This window comes from Rhodnius prolixus, unplaced genomic scaffold, assembly GCF_049639745.1.
Source record: "Rhodnius prolixus isolate KJV_2025 unplaced genomic scaffold, Rpr scaffold_8, whole genome shotgun sequence".
NCBI lineage: Eukaryota > Metazoa > Arthropoda > Insecta > Hemiptera > Reduviidae > Rhodnius > Rhodnius prolixus.
The window spans coordinates 10,535,572-10,561,895 of record NW_027411593.1 but is presented as its reverse complement, the minus strand read 5'-3'; the positions used below and the strand labels follow the sequence as shown (position 1 = coordinate 10,561,895).

At 35.2% G+C, this 26,324-nt stretch overlaps 1 protein-coding gene across 2 annotated transcripts in view; it reads right to left on the bottom strand.

Moving 5' to 3' along the window:
- The window catches only part of ATP8B (ATPase phospholipid transporting 8B), a 70,535-nt gene that overhangs the window by 16,385 nt on the left and 27,826 nt on the right, over window positions 1-26,324 (bottom strand). Inside the window, exons 2-4 of one of the 2 annotated variants that reach the window (XM_074121669.1) lie at window positions 9,933-10,329; window positions 3,031-3,089; window positions 2,734-2,946 (exon numbers count right to left, since the gene is read on the bottom strand). In XM_074121669.1, coding sequence (XP_073977770.1) covers window positions 2,734-2,946; window positions 3,031-3,089; window positions 9,933-10,206 — 546 coding nt within the window. In that variant the 5' untranslated portion in view covers window positions 10,207-10,329. The remainder of the gene's footprint in view (window positions 1-2,733; window positions 2,947-3,030; window positions 3,090-9,932; window positions 10,330-26,324) is intronic. The other variant, XM_074121670.1, reaches the window with a different exon arrangement.

Below are 26,324 nucleotides of genomic sequence, written 5' to 3'. Positions count from 1 at the left end.
TAGAAGCCAATTAAATCTTAAAGGTCACTTTAGAAAAGTTTTATTGACTAGAAAAGCATATAAGTGCATAAGATGCTGCTATTTCCTTAATTCTTAATTAACAGATTTTTTATTTTGAAGTTCCTTTCACAATCTACAAAATAGCTTACGTTCCATTTGAAACAACAAACTTAAATCACTTACTTTTTGAATAAACCCCGGACCGTAAGTAAAACTTCATAAAAAATGGCTATAACTATATTTTTCAATCTAAATAGTTTGTATAATTTAATAGCAAGTCTAGCTTTGGAAATCGATAACAGAGTGGGTGAACTTTTTCCAATGAACGTTTAATGTTCGTCAATTTTTTTTTTTTTTTTTAACGCTTCCCTACAGCTTGATTTATGTTTTCAACTACGCGAAAACCACACACAAAAAGAAGAAGTGTTTTGTGAGAGCATTTTTCTAAGTGGTTTTGTGAAGAGAGGTGAATAATATATTATGAAAAGTAAAAAAACCTTTAAAAAATTCTAACCGAATTCAGAAAACAAGTTACAGTAAAAATATAAAATAGTCATAGAATGAAAAAACTTGACAAACTAAGTGTGCTATTTCTAGGTTATTCTTTGAAATATTAACAGAAATGAAATATTTAAGTTGAATTCCGAATAATAAAGACTGTAGTACCACTTTATCGTTTAAACTTTGTGGTTTCTGACAATTTTACCATGCAAATTCCTAATTTTAAGAAATTTGCATTAAAAAATGGTAGTGAAACAAAATTTTGATTTTTTTTCTGTGACTTTATCATTGATCTTTAGTAAAAATTCAAATTTTGAAAGAATATTTCATTTTATTTATAAAACTAACTCGCTACTATGAATATAAGTAAGAACATTAGCAAGATTTGAAGTTAATTTAATAAGCTAAGGAAGTCTAATAATACAGTAGAATTAAGGAAATTAAGTTAGTTCCTTGTCTCGACATTTCAGTACAGGAAATGAGATAGATAAGGAAGTTTTAGGGTATGATGTTACTAATCCTAATAATTCACGTTTTGCAATTTAATTTATTTATACTTTTATCTTCTTAAAATAATAAAGATGTACTTCCTTAAACTTCGATTCTTCTTACATTCTGTTGCCGATAAATACGAGGGTCGTTTGAAAAGTCCGTGCAAAGTCAGAGAGATAGCACTACTGGCGCGTATCGAGGTTATGTTTAGTTAGTAGCATCTCTTGGAAGAACACACACCAAGTTTCAGCCAGATCGGTCCATTTCTTTGTGTTTGGCATTCGTTTGAATCGAGGAAGTTGAGTGATTTTCAAAAAATGGACGAAAAAGAATTTCGTGTGTTGATTAAACACTACTTTATGAAAGGCAAAACGCCTCAGGAGACTAAAGAGAAGCTTGATAAACATTATGGTGACACTGCACCTTCGATTAGAACAGTTTATAAGTGGTTTCAAAATTTTCGGAGTGGCCATATAGGGCAAAAAGTGACGCTGAACGTTCTGGACGCCCTGTTCAGGTTACTACTCCAGAAATCATTGATAAAATCCATGATATGGTGATGGATGACAGAAGTGTGAAGGTGCGTGAGATTGCTAGTGCTGTGGGCATCTCGAATGAACGAGTACATAATATTTTGCATCAACATTTGGACATGACAAAGCTATCCGCAAGATGGATGCCGCGATTGCTCACGCTTGACCAAAAACGAAATCGTGTGAAGTGTTGCAAGGACGGTTTGCAGCTGTTCCAGAAGAATCCGCAGGACTTTAAGCGTCGTTTCGTCACTGTGCATGAAACATGGATACATCACTACACTCCTGAGACCAAAGAACAATCTAAACAATGGGTTACCAAGGGGGAATCTGCGCCAAAAAAAGGCGAAGACCGTTCCTTCGGCCGGAAAGATTATGGCGACTGTCTTTTGGGATTCGCAAGGAATAATCCTCATCGACTATCTAGAAAAGGGGTAAAACTATTACAGGTGCATATTATTCATCGTTATTGGACCGTTTGAAAACCGAGCTGCAAGAAAAACGCCCACGATTGGCCCACAAAAAATGTCCTTTTCCATCACGACAACGCACCAGCTCACACCTCAGCAGTTGTGGTCGCAAAATTAATGGAAATAGGGTTCCAACTCGTTTCACATCCCCTCTATTCTCCAGACTTGGCTCCCTCGGACTACTATTTGTTCCCCCAATATGAAGAAATGGCTGGCGGGAAAAAGATTTTATTTAAACGAGGAGGTGATTGCAGAAACGAATGGCTATTTTTCAGACTTGGACAAATCCTATTATTCGGAAGGGATCAACAAACTAGAGCAGCGTTGGACGAAGTGTATAAGCCTAAAAGGAGACTATGTTGAAAAATAAAAAAGGTTTACCCTAAAAAATTAAGTAGTTTTTATTTTTGCACGGACTTTTCAAACGACCCTCATAATAATAATTAACGGGAGATGTACAGATTATTTTAAAACAAATTTATGAAGCCAATTTAGCTAATGCATTAACGTTATTTTCTTGGCACTTTTATCCACTTACACAATAAAACTGTACAGTTACTGCACAAATCTATAAAAAAAACAACAACAATTCCATTGATGGCAGGAAAACAGTTGGAAGGTTTTAAGAAAAAGAAGTTGTAAAATAAAATTTAAAAAAACAAAAAAAAAACATTACATTCAATTTCGTAATAAAATGAAACAAACTGACTAACATATAAAGCTATAAAAATTCTTACATAATCATCATAGGCATCCTTAATGGCAGTTAAACAGAGAACACCAATCAAAGGGACGGCAGTAGTGATCGGCGTCAATGATGAGATCACATTTATCATTTGTAATACCATCAAACATAAGAAATAAAAGTTTGCTAGACGTTGAAACTGTTCGAAAAGATTCAACGGCAGGAATGTTACCAAAGAATATTTGGATGTCTTAATGTAATTATTCTGGAAAAATAAAACAAATATTAAAAAAAATTTATATTAAACTAATAAATTTTAATTCATTAAAAAAAACAAAACTCAACTTACGGCATATTTAAACTGTGCATTAAATTGGCGATCATTGGCCTTAATTCTTCTTTCAGTCTCTGTAAGAAGTATTTTAATTAGTTATAATTCTAACTAATACATGATATTTACATTAATACACAATAATAGCGTGCTCAAATATCAGCGTTTTAAAAATAGCTTAAACTTTTCCCAAGATAGGTTTAAGTTTCTTTAAGTTAGGTTCATTGATGGCCATTGTTCAGTGAGAATTCAAAGGGGAGAAAAAAAATAAAGGTTTAAAAATATTAGCATTTTACTTGAAAATTAAGGCACTCCTTAAATAAATATTTTCCCAAAATTATTATCCTGGATAAAGGAGAGCTCAAACAATGAGAATAATAACCTTTTTTTTTTTACTCCTTCACCATTAAACAAAAATAGCTAGCCAGGAACTGAAGACTGAGGAAGCAGTATACGAGTTGTACATGAATTTAGGAGAAAACAGAATCATGGCCGGCAAGAGATGTTTTGCAGCAATTTGACCAAGTTATGTTTTTATAAGGAGAATATCTCAAAGAAATGCAAAGGTTCATCTGGAAACCATCATTTCGGCTGATGAATCTCGGGACTTGGCTGATTGGAGAAAAAGGAATTGGAAGCAGTACATCAAGGCGCCACCGTAGCCGAGTGGGTTAAGAGGCGAGACCTGTAAAGCTAATATGCATTGTGGTACTGGGTTCGATTCCCCGGTCTTAGGCCTTGGATTTTATTTAATGGTTAATAAAAGAAATTTATGGTAAAGTATGTTTGCTAGTCGCCTCCGTTCACGACACCTAGTAGTTGGACGTTAAGCCCCGCCTGAAAAAATAGGCATTATGGTACATCATAAAAAAGTAAAATTACTTTTATTAAGTGATCACCTATTTTTTCAGGCGGGGCTTAATGTCCAACTACCATTTACTAGGTGTCGTGGACGGAGGCGACTAGCAAACGTACTTTACTATTTCTCATTTAACCATTAAATAAAATCCAAGGCCAAGACAGGGAATCAAACCCAGTACCACAATACATATTAGCTTCACAGGTCTCGCCTCTTAACCCGCTCGGCTACCGTGGCTCCTTACTGACTGGTATATCATAATGTCTGAGATTGGGAATAGAAAGAAATAAAAATGAATAAATAACACAGTTCCGTCATTCCATTATGATCATGACTATGAACTATTCCCCAAAGACATCATACACTGTACATGTGCCATCACCATTGCATGCAGCTGTAGGAGCAACTACTCACGATTTAGAGAAACCCCAAAATAACCTCAACAGAGATTATTTGACACCAGCATTGTTCAAACTTGTTTTGAAATTTAATTTATCTTCAGAGTATTTGTTTTTTTTTTTTTCATGTTCTCTGCAAGAATATAACTTCTATAACTTGATCCTTTGCGGAGAGGGTTCTTTAATGTGGTGACGAGCGTGGGCTTGTAAGAGTACGAGGTCTGTAAATTAAGTAATGAGACTGATTTTTTTTAATTTTTTTATTCAAAAAGAATTACAATTCTATATTGTCACCTTCAAAATAACTTCCTTCTGAAGCCACACAGCGCTGGAGACGTTTCTTCCACTCCTCATAGCAGTGCTCGAACTCCGATACTGGAATAGCCTTCAGTTACAACCGTTTGAATGTTTTCGACTGTCCCAAAATGAGTTCCCTTGAGGTGATTTTTCAACTTCGGGAAGAGAAAAAAGTCACAAGGACTCATGTCAGGCGAATAAGGAGGCTGAGGAGCCACAGGAATGTTTTTACTGGCCAAAAACTCGTTTATTGAAATTGCTGTGTGACAAGGAGCATTATCGCGATGCAACACCCACTTGTTCTTGATATTTGGTCTCACACGAATGACCCTTTTTCGAAGTTTTTCAAGAACCTCTCGGTAAAAGTGTTGATTGACCGTTTGACCTTGAGGTAGAAACTCTTTGTGGACGATTCCGTGGATATCGAAAAAAGAAATCAGCATGCATTTGATCTTCGACTTCACCATCCTTGCTTTTTTGAGCCTTGGAGAGGTTGAAATGTGCCACTCCATGCTCTGGCGCTTGGTTTCTGGGTCGTACTCAAACACCCAAGACTTCTCACCAGTAATGACACGTTCCAGAAAATGGGGGTCATTTTCAATTGAATTCAAAAAGTCAAGGCACCTTTCCAACAATCAAACGGCTGTAACCGACCAGCTGAAGGCTATTCCAGTATCGGAGTTCGAACACTGCTATGAGGAGTGGAAGAAACGTCTCCAGTGCTGTGTGGCTTCAGAAGGAAGTTATTTTGAAGGTGACAATATAGAATTGTAATTCTTTTTGAATAAAAAAATTTAAAAAAATCAGTCTCATTACTTAATTTACAGACCTCGTATGATTGCCATTTCGGGTAATGCTTAAAACTTTTTTAAACCGATAAAGAAAAAATATCTAATTTATGCGTTTTTTAAGCGCATTTTAATTTAAATATGTAACCACTTTTTATTAGAATAATATTATTTATACGACAATAATGAATACAAGGGAAGTTATAAGTTTAATTCCCATGGTTGGAACACCAGAACAACGATATTGTTCCCGGACACAATGTTAGTGGAACAAGGCCGTCTAGGGGCCAGCCACAACACGCCCTTAAACCCAGAACCCATGTTAAATTAATCCATGTATGATCCATGTGGCCTAACATCCCTGGCACTCTGGCCATTATAACTGCTTTCAAGTTTCCTTCCGAAAGGAAATGAACCAAAAATAATAATAACACTTGCGTCATTGTTATCAGATTATGATTACTATTACCTTTCCATGGCTGCACAGACAAACATATGTATACAGAGAGGGAGACAGCACTATCCATCAATGTCAAGTGATTGGAACTTATGTTGCTATTGTGGGAGAACTGGAATTGTTCATTTAATTTTTGGGAGGAAAATTTTCAAGATACAAAAAAATACGTTTTTATTGACTAAAAATAAATTTTAATTTCGGTGTTTCACTAGTGACGTTTCGAAACTGATCATTTTCAAAACCTTTAAAAAAAACAGGGAAATATAATGCAACGGAGAATACCCATCTTATAATTCCAGTTTCAGGTGAAAAAGGTTTTATCAGTCTGAAAATTTACAGCAAAAATAATTCAAAATGTCCTCTGGTTTGGATTACCAATATAATTTGAAAAAAATAAATGAATAACCTTCAACTAATAATATTGCTAGGGAAGAGATTGGGCTAGTGCATACTCCCACGAGAAGAACCTGGGTTTTGAGTCCTGATTTGTCCTTAAATCTTCTCCTCTTAAGGAACCTCTTTTTTTAAAATTTTTGATGTTTATAACACAATTTGTAAGAATCAAAATCGTATATTTACTAAGTGTCCTTTGATAGTAAAGTAGTAAAGTAATCGCCTATTTTTTCAGGCGGGGCTTAACGTCCAACTACTAATTACTTAGGTGTCGCGGACGGAGGCGAATAGCAAACGTACTTTACTATTTCTCATTTAACCATTAAATAAAATCCAAGGCCAAGACCGGGAATCGAACCCAGTACCACACAATGCATATTAGCTTTGCAGGTCTCGCCTCTTAACCCGCTCGGCTACCGTGGCGCCTGTGTCCTTTGATAGTTTAACTCCTTAAAATTAGTTTTTAAAGTTCTGTATAAGATAAAATGATTATTATAATTTCTATAGAATAAAGGGATAATGGGCAAAGCAAACTAGATGTAGAGTTTGTTCAGCTGTCCTAAGGGAGTAAGTTTTGTTACTCTGAACTATACACTGAGAGAGGGTAATCCTTCAAAGTCTCAAAAGGGAATTACGACAACCAGGTGAAGTGGAGGCACTATGCAGATTTCCCTCATTTTGGAAAATAATCTTGTCTACTGAAATTCTCTTCTCACTTCTAAAGGGACATTAAAAAGTTTCTTAGGTATTGGGTTGACTTCACTTATAAAAGTAGTTCTTTATCTAATAATCGAAAAAGTTTCATTATATTTGTTTTTTTTCCAATAAAAGAAAATTATTCTCTCTTACAGAATCTAGCGCAATATGGCTAAAACATACGTTTTGTGGCTACCTCTCCAGATGGTTACTAAAGACTTTTGCAGGAGCCATGGATCTAATGTTCTATGCTTGCTAAACTTTCACTAAGTGACTCAAAAATCTGCTAATTCTCAAGAGATTAACAGGAGATAACTCGTATTTTAAGTTCAGCTTCAAGTTCCCAGCTGAGTTCTCTCTTCCAGCAGTCTAAGTCTAATCCTATTCAGTTTGTCGCAATTTTATAATCTTCTCTTATACCCCAAAAATAATAAAATTTCGAAAATTTATTTTTTGTTAATTTCTTAGAAGGAAGCCACAGCTCCCCCTACTGCAATACTCTCCACCATAAGTTGATTATCTTGAGAGCAATTAATCAAAAGTTTATACTAAGCTTTTCCACCCAATAATCGTATAAATAAAAAAATTGTAATAATTTTGGAGTAAATTGTTTTAAGTTGAAGCAGGAAAAAAAGAAATATACTGCGATTGCAGCACTTCCGATTGTCAGATAGAAAAAGAAGGCACTTTACTGTCGGGTGCGATAAGAAACAAGAAAAAACATTAATTCGAATTTCTTATTAATATTATTTTTATGGTATTTTATTTGCGAACGTAAACCCCCAAACTTAAGAGTTTTGCTAAACCCAAAAAACTAGTTTAATTAAGGAAGTTGAAATATTTCCCAGCAGTTATATCTCTAACACTTACTTCCTGTGACGAATAGTAATACCGAGATATGATCAAATTCTATACTTCTAATGGATTATTTAAACTAGATATGAACAAGGGCACCTTATAAGGGCGTTGTTTGGGATTGTCCATTGCCAAGCGGATATGTTGCATTATATATTACACTAGCAATCGATACTGATTTAGCCTTAGCACACAAACTAATATATTTTCCACTTTCACGTTTCAATAAAAATAAAAAAAATTAATAAAAAAAGAGATAACAAAATCATAGGTTATTGAAAACAATGTAATTATGATAGCCCATTCTTTTACTCGCCATTAAATGCTAAATGGAGGTTATATTTTGAAACAGGTTAGAAATTTTTTCATACATACTTTCCCGCCTTTCTCTTACTGCAATTATGATAAAACAAAAAAAAATAGGCGGTTGAATTTACAATGCTAGATGTATATTTCATTTTTTTTTTAAATTCTGATCGGATTTCTAGTTTGGATAAAAATTTGGTTTAATCAATAATATACTGAAAGCCCCAAGGCGCTGATTTAAGGGAAATTTTTTAAATTAAACGTCAAAATGCTCACATAAATATTTTCGGAAGAATGATTAAAATAAAAACTCAGAAATACGAGGTCTGTTTAAAAAGTATTCGACCTTTATTTTCCTCTCGCAAAATAAAGACGAGAGCGCGGCGCCACTGTACTCAGTAAAGGAAGACACCTTCATTCACATGTGTGAATTTTTTCACCGCCTGAGTGAGGTGCTACACAACGTGTTCGTCGCATTACCGATTCTCTCAAGATGACTGAAACATCAAATTTTGTCAAAAGCTTGGTGTGTTTCTCAAAGCGAAACAATTCGTAAGATTCAGCAGGTGTATGGAGACGAAGCGATGGGTGTAACACAAATTAAGGAGTGGTTCAAACGTTTCAAAAATGGCCGCACTTCAGCGGAGAGTGACCAGCGTTCTGGCAGGCCTCAGACTGCTCGGAGTGCAGCCATTGTTGTGACTGTGCGAAATTTGGTGATGGCAGATCGTCGCTTGACAGTGCGGGAGATTGCCCAAGAGGTTGGAGTTAATGCAACTTCTAAAACAGAGGTCCTTTTGTTCCGGCGACAACAACTTAGTCACTCTCCGCTGATGTGCGGCTACTTTGAAGCGGTTGAACCACTCCTTAATTTGTGTAACACCCATCGCTTCGTCTCCAAACACCTGCTGAATCTTACGAATTGTTTCGCTTTGAGAAACACACCAAGCTTTTGACAAAATTTGATGCAGTGCCTTTGCTCAACACGTTCAGTCATCTTGAAAGAATCGGATCCGGAAGTCGGAGAATCGGTAATGCTACGAACATGTTGTGTAGCACCACACTCAGCGACCCCCCACAGGCAGCGACTGACGCGCTGGAAGGCGGTCACAAAATTCACACATGTGAATGAAGGTGTCTTCCTTTACTGAGTACAGTGGCGCCGCGCTATCGTCTTTATTTTGCGAGAGAAAAATAAAGGTCGGATACTTTTTAGACAGACCTCGTATTACAAAAATAAAATAAAATGAAATATTCAGTAATTTACATTTTAAAATTTCTCACCAAAACTCAGAATTTTATCAAGTTATTATTTCTTTGAAATGCAAAAAAAAAAAAAACACGCAGAACCGTACATTATATGGAAATAATACTTTACGAGGAAAATAATACTGCCTACTCGAAATTTCTGTTAATCGAACCCGGAAAAATAAACTCGAATAAAATTTGTAGACCAATGAAGAACAAAAATAAAAGATAATCTTTGAGTTAACAAATAGAAAATATAAAAATGATAATTCAATAAGATGGATTTCCGGAATTTTCATCAAGCTCTGTATTGAAACCAGATTAAACCCTCATTTATGACGTGCATGACGAACAACCGGAAGTGATTCTTCAATAAAAAGAAAAGAAATTATTGAAACAAAGGATCAGCTCAGTATTCTGGATTTCGTCTACGAGTATCCAGGCTGCTGAACCTAGGATTTCCTGTTCCTAGGTGTTCTTTTAACAGCTCACTGTCCGGTCTGTAACTGAGAGAACACTTTACTGAGGCCAGAAATGCATTGAATAAAGATCCGGGCGCCAAAGACCTCAGATATAGGATCGCGCCTTAAAATAAATAAATAATAAATATCTTTTTCACTTACCACTCTTTTCCATTTTATCTGGATAACGTTTTCTTCTTCTACGTTTTCGGCCAGCATTTTCTGGTATAGCACTTTTACGTCTACCATATTTAGTACCTTTAGTACATCTCCATATTGAGATTTTGTTCCAAAAACCTCCAAAAAGTTTTTGGTTTCTTTTCTTCTTTTTGCTAGCTTTTGCAGCATTTTCAACATCTTCTTCTTCTTCTTCTTCTTCTTTTCTAGGACCTAGCATCTCTATTTCCACATACTCATCCCGCCGGGGTACGCTCATCCCACTTAAGGTGTGAGCCCCTCGTCATTTTCAAATGATCATTTCATTTTGATATGCGGGTTTTAATTTTTTTTTTTGTTTAAGTTTGATTAGTTTTTGTTTTTGTTCACTGGTCGCTTTCAGCTGTTAAAAGTTAATCAATTGAACACTCTTATTATTTATGTTCAAATTTAAAACACATAATTGCTTTCATTTTTTTAAGGCAAAAATTAGGCAACTTTAGAAAAATGATTAGATAGTTCTAGCAGAAATGTTATAAGAACTTGAAATTCTAGTTTTAGAAATCCTCACGATAAGCTACCAAAGTTCGGGATGAGACAAGAGCATATTTAAGATCAGGTAGACGATATTAAGAAATACTGTAAACCGAGAACTGTAACAGCTGATTACAGTTAATTTGCAATAACTTCGTGTGCCGTTGACCTTCTTGAAAGAAACTAGAACATCTAGATGGACGTGTTCGAGAAAAAAAAAGAGAGAATATATCTGTCAGCTTGGAAAAGATCTAGTATATGGTAATGTCCGGGACGACGGATCAATATCTACGTCAAAAGATTGCTCACTGTCCTATTTCACTAACTTAATTACACCTTATTTAAAGTTAAATCCAATAATTTAAGTTTTACACTTAAAAGAACGTTGATTATGCTGGCAAAATATTCCTTAGTATTTTACAAAAATCAAATTTTAGTTTTATCTATTTTAAAAATAATATCAAATACATTTGATACTTTAGAATCTATTAGTAACATCTGATTGAATAAAGTCTATGTTTACATTGATTCAAATAAAAAAAGGATTTTTAGGAACTGATAGGCAAAACCGCATTGTCAGATCTCTAAATTTAGTAATCTTTATCGCAACATTAGAGTTTCACCCTCAAAATATTTATTTGAAAACCTCAAAAATCCATCAACTGTAACTGATTGTTTGAAGAAATTGTTATGTAACAAAAGAACAGCAGAATAATTACAGTAATACTGATGAATATTTCAGCAATTTGCAGCGAACATGAACATTTTTATCAATTAATTGATTGTACTTAAAATTTCTAAAGATTATAAAGCTATAAGTAACACTATCATCTGTATAATTTCGCTGAAAACTTTTGCGTCAAATTTAAGCAGTGCCAATATTTTAAGATACTGTGTAGCTGCTCTTCTTTAAGTGTGAAAGTGTGACTGAATCAAATCGAACGTAATGGGTATTTGGGTAGCCCTAAGTTACCAAAGGCTTCTTTTGGGCTACCTCAAAGAAAAACAACAACAGGCTGAGCCTAAATGGCGTATTTCCTGTAGTCCCGGAAATAACTTCACAGTCCAAAATTCCAGAAACAAATCTTCTGATACCCCCCAACCAGTCCATCAAATGGACAGTTCCTTTTCCTAGCCAGTCCTGAAATGATCTATCCAAGTGTCTCAAGAGATGAACTCAACAGAAACTGAACTTTTTTTTTTTAAATGAACACCTTTTGAACTGGCATCTCTGCATAGCCTACGATGGATGTGAGACAAGACTGTAGGTACTTTCAAGGAAATTAAGAGATTGGCTGATTGGAAAAAACTGAAGGACAAAATGCATCTGGGGGCCAGTAAGTTATGGGATCACAAGGAAATCTACTTTTTACTAGGTGAAAGGGCGAGTAAATGAGAGTTTCCTAAATTTTTCTAAGCTGCTGAAATCTAACTGGTTGCCCGGAAGAAAAAATTAACTGCATAATAAGAATAATTGGAAATTTACATAGAATGGATTTTCTTTCATATTTACTCTATGAGAAAAAGGTACAAAAATCTTGTAACTAGATTTCAACTGCTAACAGCATCAAGCTCACGAGCAATTCCTTGCCTTGAACCAGGTTATGGAACCTGGAGTCCAAAATTTCTGGTAAAGATGTTAGAAAACATTTTTAAGTACAAAACTGAAAAGCCCAAGCTGTGAATCAATTTTCTCAAAAAAAAAACCTAGGTAGAGGAGCAGCTCAAAATAGAGAAATTACTCATTATTTAAAATATGAAACCTAAAATATGTCATCTTCAATTCTAAATTCAAGTAAACTTTTAAAAGAGAAATTTTTAGAGTAAAAATTAGTTTATATTTTATTTAAAGATTTAAAGATAACTCAAAAATATTATATCATTGAAAAAACTTATTAACAAATAAAAATAATATCCTAAATATAGTATTTAAGGGAACAACCTTGAAATCTGGTGTTCTATAAGGTGAAGGTTCCTAGGCCAAACTTTTATTATTTCAATCAAAGTATAAAAACGATCAATACTAATTTAAACTGACGCACTATCATGGTTAAAATGATCTTATAATAAGTGCTCAAATTAAATGGCATATAAGCATCAATAGAGAATAACTCTGACTCAAAAGAATGCTTATATAACCTTATTATTGTATTTATCTCGTAAACCGCGTCTATAATGATTTTTTTGTTATAAATAACAATGTTCAATGTAATAGATCACAATATTATACTGAAATAATATGTAGATTTCAATTGTTGACCCAAATTGAAATTCTAAAAGTGGTTTTTTAGTATTAAATAAATTCTAAGTACCTAACTATCGATATAGAACATTGGCTTATTGATTTATGATAGTAACAAAACTAGCCAAAGTAACTAGACCTTTACCACTCCTATAATCATTAAATAATTAATTAACAAAGTTTAAAATAAATAGGTAAAATTTATCGATTTCAATGACAAATTCGTAGCTATAAGGAAAAAAAGTAAGTATTTTAAATCTATCTATTTAATTATTTCAATGAATTTTATCAATTAAATTTTACGCTACTTCTTGAAATAATATTATTTTAGATAACTAAAAATCAATTATTTAAAAAAAGTATGTTTTTTTTATATTATTTATAAACCGGAAGGAAGCTATTGAAAAATTTAACCATGTATAGATGGCGTGATATCGTGCTTACACGTCACAAGGAAAATGAAATAATAATACGGACCCTTCAGTTTCCCAGAGAATTTTTTTTTTTTTTAAGTTTTTTATAAATTGTTCTATTATTTCCACTTCTATATATGAAATGCCTTAATGGCAATTTATATTTATATTTATACTTTATTGCAGTAACAGCATTTTTGTCATCATATTGTTGTAAATCTGGTTTCACTTGTGAAATACTTGGTTTATCCGGTCTCATTAGTTCAATAAAAATGTGATTTTTTAGAATTGGATATCTGACGGATTTTCAAAAAATGGACGAAAAAGAATTTCGTGTGTTGATTAAACACTACTTTATGAAAGGCAAAACGCCTCAGGAGACTGAAGAGAAGCTTGATAAACATTATGGTGACTCTGCACCTTCGATTAGAACAGTTTATAAGTGGTTTCAAAATTTTCGGAGTGGCCATATGGGCACAAGTGGCGCTGAACGTTCTGGACGCCCTGTTGAGGTTACTACTCCAGAAATCATTGATAAAATCCATGATATGGTGATGGATGACAGAAGAGTGAAGGTGTGTGACATTGCCAGTGCTGTGGGCATCTCGAATGAACGGGTACATAATATTTTGCATCAACATTTGGACATGACAAAGCTATCCGCAAGATGGGTGCCGCGATTGCTCACGCTTGACCAAAAACGAAATCGTGTGAAGTGTTCCAGAAGAATACGCAGGACTTTAAGCGTCGTTTCGTCACTGTGGATGAAACATGGATACATCACTACACTCCTGAGACCAAAGAACAATCTAAACAATGGGTTACCAAGGGGGGAATCTGCGCCAAAAAAGGCGAAGACCGTTCCTTCGGCCGGAAAGATTATGGCCACTGTCTTTTGGGATTCGCAAGGAATAATCCTCATCGACTATCTGGAAAAGGGTAAAACTATTACAGGTGCATATTATTCATCGTTATTGGACCGTTTGAAAACCCAGCTGCAAGAAAAACGCCCACGATTGGCCCACAAAAAAGTCCTTTTCCATCACGACAACGCACCAGCTCACACCTCAGCAGTTGTGGTCGCAAAATTAATGGAAATAGGGTTCCAACTCGTTTCACATCCCCCCTATTCTCCAGACTTGGCTCCCTCGGACTACTATTTGTTCCCCAATATGAAGAAATGGCTGGCGGGAAAAAGATTTTATTCAAACGAGGAGGTGATTGCAGAAACGAATGGCTATTTTTCAGACTTGGACAAATCCTATTATTCGGAAGGGATCAACAAATTAGAGCAGCGTTGGACGAAGTGTATAAGCCTAAAAGGAGACTATGTTGAAAAATAAAAAAGGTTTGCCCTAAAAAGTTAAGTAGTTTTTATTTTTGCACGGACTTTTCAAACGACCCTCGTAGGTTAGAATCGGAGAACCTTCAATCAATAAACGGAAAATAGCGGTTTATATTTAATTAAAGTGGAAACCGGAAACTGCTAACTGAATATTTTTGTTTGCTGCGATCAATATTCATATTTGTGGCGATCTAGTTTCGTCTACAACAAATTCGGTACATCTGTTTACGATTGATTATTCTTAATGAAAATTGAATATAAAAAAAGTAATATTGCTATCAACTTGTCTAACTCGCATGAATATCAGCACACATAATATAATTCGGTGGTGATTGGGTGGAAATGTTTCAACCAAGTTTGCTCACATCAAAGTTTCCGTGTCTGTGCTGGTTGGACCACGATCAGCCACGGAAGGGGGGGGGGTAGTACGTATTTATGGTTAGATTTCCCCAAAATGGGAACTGAAAGTTTTGTAAAACCATGATAGAATCAAAAATTGAAAAATTAAACTGTTCAAATTTTTATATTTGGGTTAGATTCTGTGTTGGGACACGTGACTTTAAGCTTTATCGTCAAATTAATCAATCGAAAGTTACACTCAATTGGTTGCATTTTTTAATCTAACTAAATGCAAATACATAGCTCTATTTACCTTTTAGCTCAGGGAAAGCCGGAGATAAGTTTTTCCCGTTACGTGCTATCAAGTTTTTTTTAAAAATTTATTTTGTAATTTACAATCTGCATAAATATATACAATAAGTAAATAGGAAGTGAATGAGATGAACTGGTGCGGAAAGAGCAGGAGGAGAGAAGCTACCCAGCGGTAGCACTCTCTATAGGAGAGAGGGGAATGTGAGGAGGAGAATATGAGTAGGAGAGAGAGATAGGAGAATAATGATGTTCTTAGGTCTTCAGACTGCGAGGAAGTCGCGGGGCCACTGGCGATTCAGTCGGCAAGTAATATTGTTAGGGATGTCAGAGGAGGCGAGAGACTGTACAAGAGGATTTGAGCAAGTAGAGAGAGCAGTATGGCATGAGCGTCAGCTATCTGTCGGTGGAATTTTGACTGAAATGTCTGTTCAGTCCGTATGTTTGTAGGTTTGGCTGAACCCCACAGCTCTAGTCCGTAAGTCCACCATAGGTTTGAGAATAGTACTGTATATTAAACCTTTGAGTTCAATGGGCAATTTGGAGCGTCGTCCAAGAAGTCTGTAAAGCAGTTTCGCACATTTTGTCATTGCTTGTCTTTTAAGTCTAGAGTGCACTGACAAATATCGGACAAAAAAGAGAGGCCCCATTTACACCGAAAGTTTTATTAGAATCTCTACCTTTAGAGATAAGGTATATTCGAATAATAAGTTAGATGTGTACAACTTAAAATACGAACATTTATTGAGCGAATTAAGTGTTAACACTTCCTTCGACTTGATAAAGGTACCGGAAAAGATGAGAACTGCGGCCTTCGAAGATTACATTTCTTCCCAATATCCGGGCTCATATCGTTTATTTACAGATGGGTCCAAAATCAATAATAAAGTCGGAAGTGCTGTGTATGATCCGGTTCGGAACTATTTTACGACAATTAAATTAGAAGATGAGGCGTCCATCTATACAGCGGAGCTAATTGCTATTTTAACGGCTTTAAAATATATTTATTCGTTGTCGGAGAAAAAATATACCATTATTAGTGACAGCCAGAGTGCGTTGTGTAAATTATCACATATACACAACCAGGCTGTAGCAGGAATGAATCACATTATCGCAGAGATTGTAGAAACTATTGCCATTTTTAAAGAGAAGGGAGTCTGCATTAATTTTTTGTGGGTAAGAGGTCATTGTGGTATAAAAGAGAATGAAATTGTTGATACACTTGCAAAGGAAGCCACCAACAGTGGGGAAATGGCTAATTATAAATTACCACACACCGATATCAAGCGTATAATTGCAAAAGCAGCACTACAAAAATGGCAGACAGATTACAATAATGGTGATAAAGGTAGATTCTATAAAACTATGGCAGATCAGTTACCTAGACAACCATGGTTTAAGGGAACTGGCACTAATAAATGGGTTGTTACGACAATAAGCAGGCTGAGAGCGAACCACGCGGTGTGCGGATCGTATCTACACAGGATCAACAAAAGGTCCTCTCCTCTTTGCGTAGATTGCAATGAGGAGGAAGATTTCAAACATGTAATAATGATATGTCCACGTTATGTGGTAGAAAGGAAACGAATGTTTGACGATATATACAGGTATTTAGATGCACCATTTCGCTACGAAGACATTATATTCTCCACCAACAGTTATGTGCTTAAGTCGATAGCAGAGCTAGCAATGAAATATGAATGTATTTAGAAGCTATAGCCGAATTAGAATGAATGGAACAAAATGCTTAGAGAAGGATTACGTGATTTTAATTTTGGTTAAGCGAGAAGGATGGCAGGAGCACAGAGTGCTGCTCCATCCATTAGCAGTAGTTTATGTAAATAGCGGTATATAGTAGAATGATGAATGTGTGAAGCGAATGTATTTGTAGGTAAGAATGGAGAGTGAGTGATATTCTAGTGATAAGCACCTAGACGATGCTGGCTGTATGGCGGAAGCCAATGCCAAAAAAAACAAACAAAAAAAAAAAAAAAAAAAAAGTCTAGAGTGTGGGTTCCACGTGAGTCTTTTGCCTATATAGAACCCGCTAACAAGTTAAATGCACGGATTTATACAAAATTAGAAACAACTAAGAATGTTAAGCTAAATACCAAATATTAGCAAATGGTTGATCTGAACTAACCAAGACTCTATTAGAGAACAATCCATAATGATCTTAAGTAGCGTGCATCAAGAGCACTTAATCAACTTGCTACAAACAGCTTCACTCTCATCTATCTAATTATACTAATCCATAATTTCCAACACTCTTACTCCTTCCCATAATCCTGATCGTGGTGGTGCTGGATGCACGATTTCCTCGGCAGAGAAGAGCAGCAATTAAATGCTACTTTGGAGCCCCCACTTACTTGGGTGGTGATTCCTCCCAAGGCTTTTGCACTAGCATAGTTACTAGTTGCAGGAAAATCGTTCAATTTGGAATAAATAAAATGATTGATCGGATATTCCGCTATTAGATTTTTCAAAAAAAAATAAGAAAAGTTTTTCAGTGATTTTTTCTTCGAAATTAATTCGAAAGCGAGGTGCTTAGTGAAGGGTGAAGTTAAATACTTCTCTAAGTATCTTTTTAGTATATTATATAATACTTAGTTATTTTCATTAACCTAACCTACTGCCTAGGCAGTGAACTGCATTCTTTGTTTTATCATTACAATTTTCCCAAGAATACTTGGAAACTAGGGCACATTGTGGTGCCCTAGCCCGCTCGGAGGCCTGCTCTCGACGATGGCTTATTGGTAGCACCCAATTCAGATCCAGGGAAGAAGCCCTAGTCACCATGCACTATATTTACGTCAATGACTTTCCTCTTTCCATCTCTCATTCCCAGCATCACCTCTATGCTGATGATTTTCAGATTTACCTATCCTTTTCCCCGTCGGATTTGTTTGAAGCTGTATTTAAACTTCAAGAAGACCTCAATAATATCTCAGCATGGGCCACGAACAATAAGCTTACCCTGAATGTAGAAAAGACCAAAGCTATAGTTATTGGCTCCAACCCACTCCTTAAATCATTGGCTCCTCTTCCTAATCTTTTCCTTTACAATACCCCAATAAAATATTGTTCCTCTGTGAAAAACCTTGGTATCACTTTCGATCAAAACCTATCCTGGAAAAACCATGTTTCCCAAATCTCTCGTCGTTCCTTCCATATCCTTAAGCAGTTTAATAGTTCCCTGACACCTTTTTCCCAATTAAGACCCGGCAACTCCTAGTTTCCTCTCTTATATTCCCCCATTTCGACTATGGTTGTTTACTGTATGACCGGTCTTTCTGATGATATTGAAGCTAAGCTCAAGCGCCTCATGAACTGCTTCAAAAGATTTATTTTCAGCATCCCCCAGAGACTCTCGCATTTCGAACTGCTACGATGAGTTGAAGTGGCTTTTTCCTGTCTATCGCCGCCAATATTTTTTGGCTTCTTTCCTTTTTCAAGTCATCCAGTCTCAAAGGCCTTCCTATATTTTTCAACTCCTCAAGTTTAAATCCTCCATCCATTCCCGTAATACCAGATCTCGCTCATCTGATCTCTATATTCCCTCTCACCGTACCTCATCCTTTGACAAGTCCTTCCTAATACATGCTAACTCTCTCTCTGGAACTCCTTACCATCATCTGTCCGCCATGCTCCTACCCTATCTATCTTTAAATCCCGTCTATTCAGTTATCTCCTTTCTATTCAGCTTCCTCCGAAATTCTAATTGTTTTAATTTATTTCCTTAATTTCTGCTGTTATTTTTATTTTCACTTTTTGTAAATACTTATTTATTTATTTATTTTCTGTTTAATCACAGGCCAAACTGTTAAGGCCTCTATTTGTTCCTGTATTTATTCTTAGGGGACAATTGTCCCAGAATAATAAATTTCTTTTCTATTTCTATTTCTATGTGTTTTGATTAGATAGGAGTAGTTCTTGAACCAGTCGTTGGCTAGGTAGGAATCTTGAGTTTTCAGCAGTTTGTATATTAAAAACAAATCTTGACGCAACGTATCGAATTATATTTAGTTCATCTTCAGGGTTTAGATTTTAGATTTGTAATCTATATGTACGTATTTTGTTAACAGTAGATACTAATAAAAATTCCAAGCCTTGAAGATGAACTGAATTCGTATAGTTCGAAACGTTGGTGTATAGATTTGTTTTTTTTTATTTACAAAAAAACTGCTCAAAACTCAAAATTCTTCTGGATATTTTGTGGTTTATGTGAACTGCACGTTGGCGTGAATATTTTGGATAAGGGTAACCCTTTTAGTCGCCTCATATGGACAAGCAGAGTTTACTGTGGATATATTCTTGTTCCCCATCCACAGGGAGAAATGGTAATTGTACTCCTTTATTCAAGAGGATGTCTTTAATAATCAAAATAATGAGTTTAAGGAATGTCAGGCACCAGAAGTGCGCTTGTTCCCTACAGAATGGTGGTTTTTACCCGATTGTTTTCTTCGTAGAGGCTGTTATCAAAGGGGACTAAATTGTTTTATTATAATGATTGTATAATATTGTAACTAACTAAATTTTCAAACCCAATTCTAAGATTCGACAAAGTTTGAGTGATGTAAACGGGTGCATTAGAAATTCTTATGAGTTGCGCATCTATTTTTGGTCCACTTAAATCTAAATAAATGGGATCCAAAGAAAATGAATAACTAGTGACCTTGTTTAATACGTTAACCTTGAGGGATGGACATGCTACAGCGATAAGTGGGGAACAAAAGTATAATTAAATAGAATGCAATTATATTTACGGTAAGGTAGTTTTTGCAAAAAAAAGAAAAAAGAAAAATCAAAGTTAAGTAAACACTTCATCCAAGCAAAGTGCCGTATCACTTAATGGCACTTCGTTATCAATTATATTGTATTAAAAGAGTTTACTTATGTTACTAAAATTTATAAGTTCAAAGCAAATCGTTTGACCGCAAGTGTGAACAACTTGAACGACTTCTTTTTTGGGAATCTTATTAAAAGTTAAAGACTTCTTCGTTGAAATTGATTATAATAAAGGTAGGTTCTACCAGAATTCTCTCAAAAACGCTTTTAGTAGAATTAACCAAGATTGAAATCACGTAATATTTAGTACAAAAATTTGAGAGTGAAGATTTAAACCTTAAGAACTTTAAGTTAGAGAATGTTAAGTAAGTTTTTCTCACCAATTTTTTGTTACACTTTCTCTTTCCTCTTGGTAGTAAGGAGAAAGCATAGCGACCTCGTTAAATTTTTGATGTCGGGCGAAAACACCACAAATATGCGTTTTTGAGATCTACTTTTAAGAAAATTCACTGACTGCCAATGGAGCTGCGAGAATCAAAGAGAGGAATTATCAAGAAGTGGACATAAGAAGGGGTCAACTTAACTTTTGTGCCCAAAGAGAGAGAGAGCTTCGTTCAGATGGTTGAAACTAAGGAGATTCCCTAGAGATCATAAAAATGGAGCAGGAAATAACTAAATGGTGCTGATTAGAGGATATGCACCAGTGGCTAGCTAATTGTTTAACATCAAGGTTACTTGAGCCAGGGCTCTGTGGCAACCGTGGTAACATTGAGGAGTCTGCTCAATCTGCAGTGCACCACCAGAGGAATGCTTGCGCTTTTTGCCTTACAGAGGATGTAATATTCAAAGGGATCAGTTTATAAACCTATTTCTGACGGATCTGAAAAAGTCTGAAGCTGGTTGCATTATAGAATAGAAAAGAAATTTATTATTCTGGGACAATTGTCCCCTAAGAATAAAAACAGGTACAAATAGAGGCCTTAACAGTTTGGCCTGTGATTAAAAGAAAATAAATAAATAAGTATTTACAAAAAGTGAAAATAAAAATAACAGCAGAAATTAAGGAAATAAATTAAAACAATTAGAATTTCGGAGGAAGCTGAATAGAAAGGAGATAACTGAATAGAAGGGATTTAAAGATAGATAGGGTAGGAGCATGGCGGACAGATGAAGGCAAGGAGTTCCAGAGAGAGAGGTAGCATGTATTAGGAAGGACTTGTCCAAGATGAGGTACGGTGAGAGGGAATATAGAGATCAGATGAGCGAGATCTAGTATTACGGGAATTTATCGAGGATTTAAACTTAAGGAGTTGAAAAATATAGGAAGGTCTTTGAGACTGGATAACTTGAAAAAGGAAAGAAGCCAAAAGATATTGGCGGCGATAGACAGGAAAAAGCCATTTTAACTCATCGTAGCAGTGCGAAATGCGAGAGGAGCAGTTCTTGGTAGCGTTTGAGCTTAGCTTCAATATCACCAGAAAGACCGCCATACACTAAACAACCATAGTCGAAATGGGGGGAATACAAGAGAGGAAACTAGGAGTTGCCGGGTCTTAATTGGGAAAAAGGTGTCAGGAAACTATTAAACTGCTTTAGGATATGGATGGAACGACGAGAGATTTGGGAAACCTGGTAATCAGTACGAAAAATGAATGTGTGAATTTGATGAGAGGTGCGATAAGGGCCTAGATCCAATCCCTCAGGGTCCCCTGTCTTGAATAGATACGAAAAAATTTATTTTTAAAGCAAAAATGTATCAATAACTTTTTAAACAAAACTAAAGTAAAGTAATCGCCCATTCTATTTCCGGCCAGGCTTTACGTCCGACTACCAGGACTGGGCGGAAGCACATACTTCACTAAAAACAAATAAATAATACATTTTCAAAATAAAAAGTAGCTACACGCGGGATTCGAACTGGTAATCTCCCACTAACAAATCAACGCTTCATAACCACTTATCAGACTCAAAACCTTCCCAAACATGTTCGTTTAAATAATGTAAATAGAAAAATTCTTTTTACGTCATCCAGAGAAATGATTGGGTAGATTTCTTGTAAAGTTATCAATTTTTTTTTTTTGGGGGGGGGGGTCAATTTTCAAACTGGGTAATGTTAGTAAGCATTAAATATTCAGAATTTAAAAAAAAAAAAATGTTCGTTTACTGTTAAATTATGAAAAATTAACTGCTGAATTTTTTAACACATAAAGGTGAGAAATTCCCAAGTAAAAATAATGTATCTAAGGAATACTCGTATACTGATTGAATGCAACAATAGTTATCTATTTTTTCTTGAAGGTTATTCAATAAATATTTACTGTTCATTGCCCATTAATGTTATGTAATAAACTTAAAATATACAGTTACTTAATTGTCTTTTTTTATAGTAAAAATTGGGTAGTTTTCCTGCTTGTAAAATGATTTTCTTATTGTTAAAGCAAGATTAGTGATCACAGAGATAGAAAATTCAGAAGATTGAAAAGGTGGCTGTTGAGAGGTTTAAAGGGTTGAAGCTCAGGTAGGGCTCAGAACGAAAGAAGCTGTCCTAGCATCAGAGTATGGACGCCAAATTCATTGCTCTGTCTCATTCTTGAGCCAAAAAGAAACAAGTATCATTGTCTATTTCTGTTATATATTCGCCAATTTAAATATAAATCCAATTTTGATGAAGAGATTCGAGGATTTAGAGTACAAATTTTGTATCTCATATTGTTGCTAAACTCAGTAATCAAAATATAAACAATTTTTTTCATTTTAAGAATACTTCTAGTTTTAATAATTGGTAAAACTAAAAATATTTTGTAATTTCAAGGTGAACGAAAGCGCTTACTTAATCAACACCGATCTAGACTGGAGGTTATGGAGTTCCCCAATGTGCTGATTCATGAATGGCATTGACTTTTGATTGGCATTGGCCCACGCAAAAACAAAGAAGATTATTTTTAGTTTGTATTCTAAAAGTAAAAACAAGAAATAAATCTTCGAAGGTTTCACGACTTTCTTTTAACGGAATTACGTCATAAACTTTTCTTGAAACTCGGCATTTATACGTAATATGTTAGTTTGCTTCAATATATCACTCATGTATACTATAATCAAATTATACGAAGTTAGAGCAAAGAACGCAACGTTGAGATGTAAAGTAAAGTAAAGTAATCGCCTATTTTTTCAGGCGGGGCTTAACGTCCAACTACCCAAATTAGGTGTCGTGGACGGAGGCGACTAGCAAACATACTTTACTGTAAATTTCTTTTATTAACCATTAAATAAAATCCAAGGTCTAAGACCGGGAATCGAACCCAGTACCACAATACATATTAGCTTCGCAGGTCTCGTTGAGATGTATTGTGGTACTGGGTTCGATTCCTCTGGTCTTGCTCGCCTCCTTGAATTCTATTTAATAAATAACAATATCTAGATTTACTGGAAGTATATTTCCTATTCGACTATGATCATGACACCCAGTTCTGTGGTTAGCTTGTTAAGCTCATCTTGTAAAAAATTGATACACGATAATTGAAACAGAGTTCTTTCGCACGCCTCTATCCGTTCAGATATCATGGCGTCTAAGATTATTAACGTAAAGTGATGATGACACGCTGATTAATAGTGCACAATTATTTATTTATAGATGAAGTTATGGAAAAAAAAAATAATTGTGCAGAAGAAATCACTAACTTGACAACTTATAATCAGGGAGAAGATGCTGCACTATCTGCAGCCATTCAACATTATTAAATTTGATGGACTGATAACGGACAACTATAAAATGCAACTCTTCATTTATAAGTATAAAAAAAAAATCAGAATTGTGCTTTTTTACAAGACCAAATGAAAAACAAATTCCTAGAGTTTTCATGCATTTATATAAAACAAAGTTATACTTAATACGCAGGCAGATAAAGCTTCTTTAAGCGCTTTACTAAAAACAAGTAAATAACAATTTTTTCTCTAAATAAAAAGTAGCTACACGCGGGATTCGAACTGGAAATCTCCCACTTACAAATCAACACTTCAAAACCACTTCACAGACCCCAACATTTCCCTTCAGAGGCAAATTAAATTTTGAAACTTCTCGTCCCATATTTTCGACGCCGATACGGTAGCACATGTTCTAAATTTCGGTAAAGCGTAAAAAAAAAGAGTGCACAAACTGGGACATCCTATGCTCGCCCACAAGGGCTAATGTAGCCTCGTTTGCGCACACTCAGTACAAAAACAAAAATTGAGAACCCGAACCTTTTAGCCACAGAGGTGTAAACATTTCGCTTCTAAAATTAGTTGTAAATAGGTTTGATCTGCCTTCGTGAACAAATTTATCGTTTCTTGAGCGATATGTTGCTGAGTCGCAGAGAAATTACCTCTAATTGGAAAAAGAAAGTGTTCTATTCAAAAAAAAAGTTGTGAGGAAAACAAAAAGAAAATTTAAAAAAACAATCCCCACCTAATCTCTGATCAAGAAAACTTGATGGGGAATTTAAACAATATTCAGAAATGTCACTTAGAAGTTTTACTGAATCACTATACCTACTACCTCTTAGCCTAACCCAGGAGTCGGCCACCTATTTTAAGTAGAGAGCCATTTCTCCTTAAATAATTCTGTACCTCGGAGGGAAAAGGCACCATGTCCATTTTTTCGATTTTCAGATTTTGGCATCATTTTACACATTTTTTGTTGCTCTTTCTACAGGTGTAAAGCACTATGTCCTATGTTTACTATTAAGCGATTTATGTATATTTAAAAAGCGCTATGATACTTCATTACTTAAGGGTAAAAGGCACTACATGGGCATAAATTTTTTCACAATGGAGATGAAAGTAAAATATTTTAAAATATGGGAGGTTAAGTGGCCATACCAACTGTAATAATCATGGTGAGAAGTACAGGAAAGAGTATAACCGGAAAAGTGGAACAAAAAATGAATTTGGAAAAATATCTTTATTTGGCTCCCCTGTAAAATTTACTTTTTGTGACGTGGTGCCTTTTCCCTCCGAGGTACAGAATTTTAATAAATCTTACCAAGAGCCGCAAGGATGATACAATGTAAAGAACTCTGTAGATCATTTGTAATCACAAATTATTATTTTATGATATTCAATAATATTTAAATGTTTTATATATTTATTTTCATATATTGCAAAGTAAATGAAAATGGCGGCAGTCCTATATATTACGTACTGTATTTTAATATAATTCTATTCAATTTCAAACCAATCACATTTAAAATTCTTTTTGGAAAAATATCTTCACTTTAATAAATGAAATTTTCATTTGTTTCAATAAATATACAATATATTTTGGGCAGGCAGAAGAGCCACACAATTTGGGGATAAAAGAGCCGCGGGTTGCCGACCCCTGACCTAACCTAATTAAATAAAACGCAGCGCTATGAATATTTAATGTATAAGTTGAGTATCTATTTAGACGGTGACCAAAGATCTGCCAATGGCCATAAACCAAAGAATCACACGTATCATCCTTATGTTCATTGTGACAATGAACAAGATTCACTTTTATTTGATTACGATTTTTATAGAACAATGGCTTAACCTAAAAATCTTCCAAGAAACTGGATATTACGTAGATTTCCCCCCCTTTTTTTTGAAGACCACACGAAAAACAAATTCCTAGAGTTTTCATGCATTTAGATAAAAAAAAAAGTTATACTTAATACGCTGGCAGGTAAAGCTTCTTTAAGCAAACAAATTTTTCTAAATAAAAAATAGGTTCACGCGGGATTCGAACTGGGAATCTCCCACTTACAAATCAACGCTTCAAAACCACTTTACAGACCCAACATTTCAAATTAAATTTTGAAACTCAGAAAAAAAGAAAGCAAAGTGCTCATTTATTTACTTTAACCTTAAAGTAATTCCAACACATCAGTTTGGCTTTCGACAACAGCACAGCACTATTCACCAGTGTCACAGAGTAGTAGACGCCATTGCTTCCTCTCTGGAGCGGAAACAATATTGCTGTGGGGCCTTTCTTGACGTGGCTCAGGCCTTTGATCGAGTCTGGCACCCAGGACTATTGTGGAAGTTAAAGAGTGCTCTTCCATCAACTTATTACTTAATTCTACTATCATTTCTTACCGACCGCTTCTTTAAGATAAGTTGTGGATCTGCCTCTTCCGACTACTCTCTGGCACGGGCTGGTGTACCTCAAGGTAGTATTCTCGGACCGCTCCTCTATACTGTGTACACATCTGACCTACCAACTGACTCAAACACACTGTTCTGCACTTACGCTGACGATACTGCTATTCTCTCTTCTAACTCAGACGCCATTACCGCTTCCTCTCATCTACAGACACATCTACACAAACTAGAACCCTGGGCCAAAAAAGTGGAGAGTCAAATTCAATCCTCAAAAGTGCGAACAGATAACTTTTACTCTGCGTCGTAATTCTTGTCCCTCTGTAAGT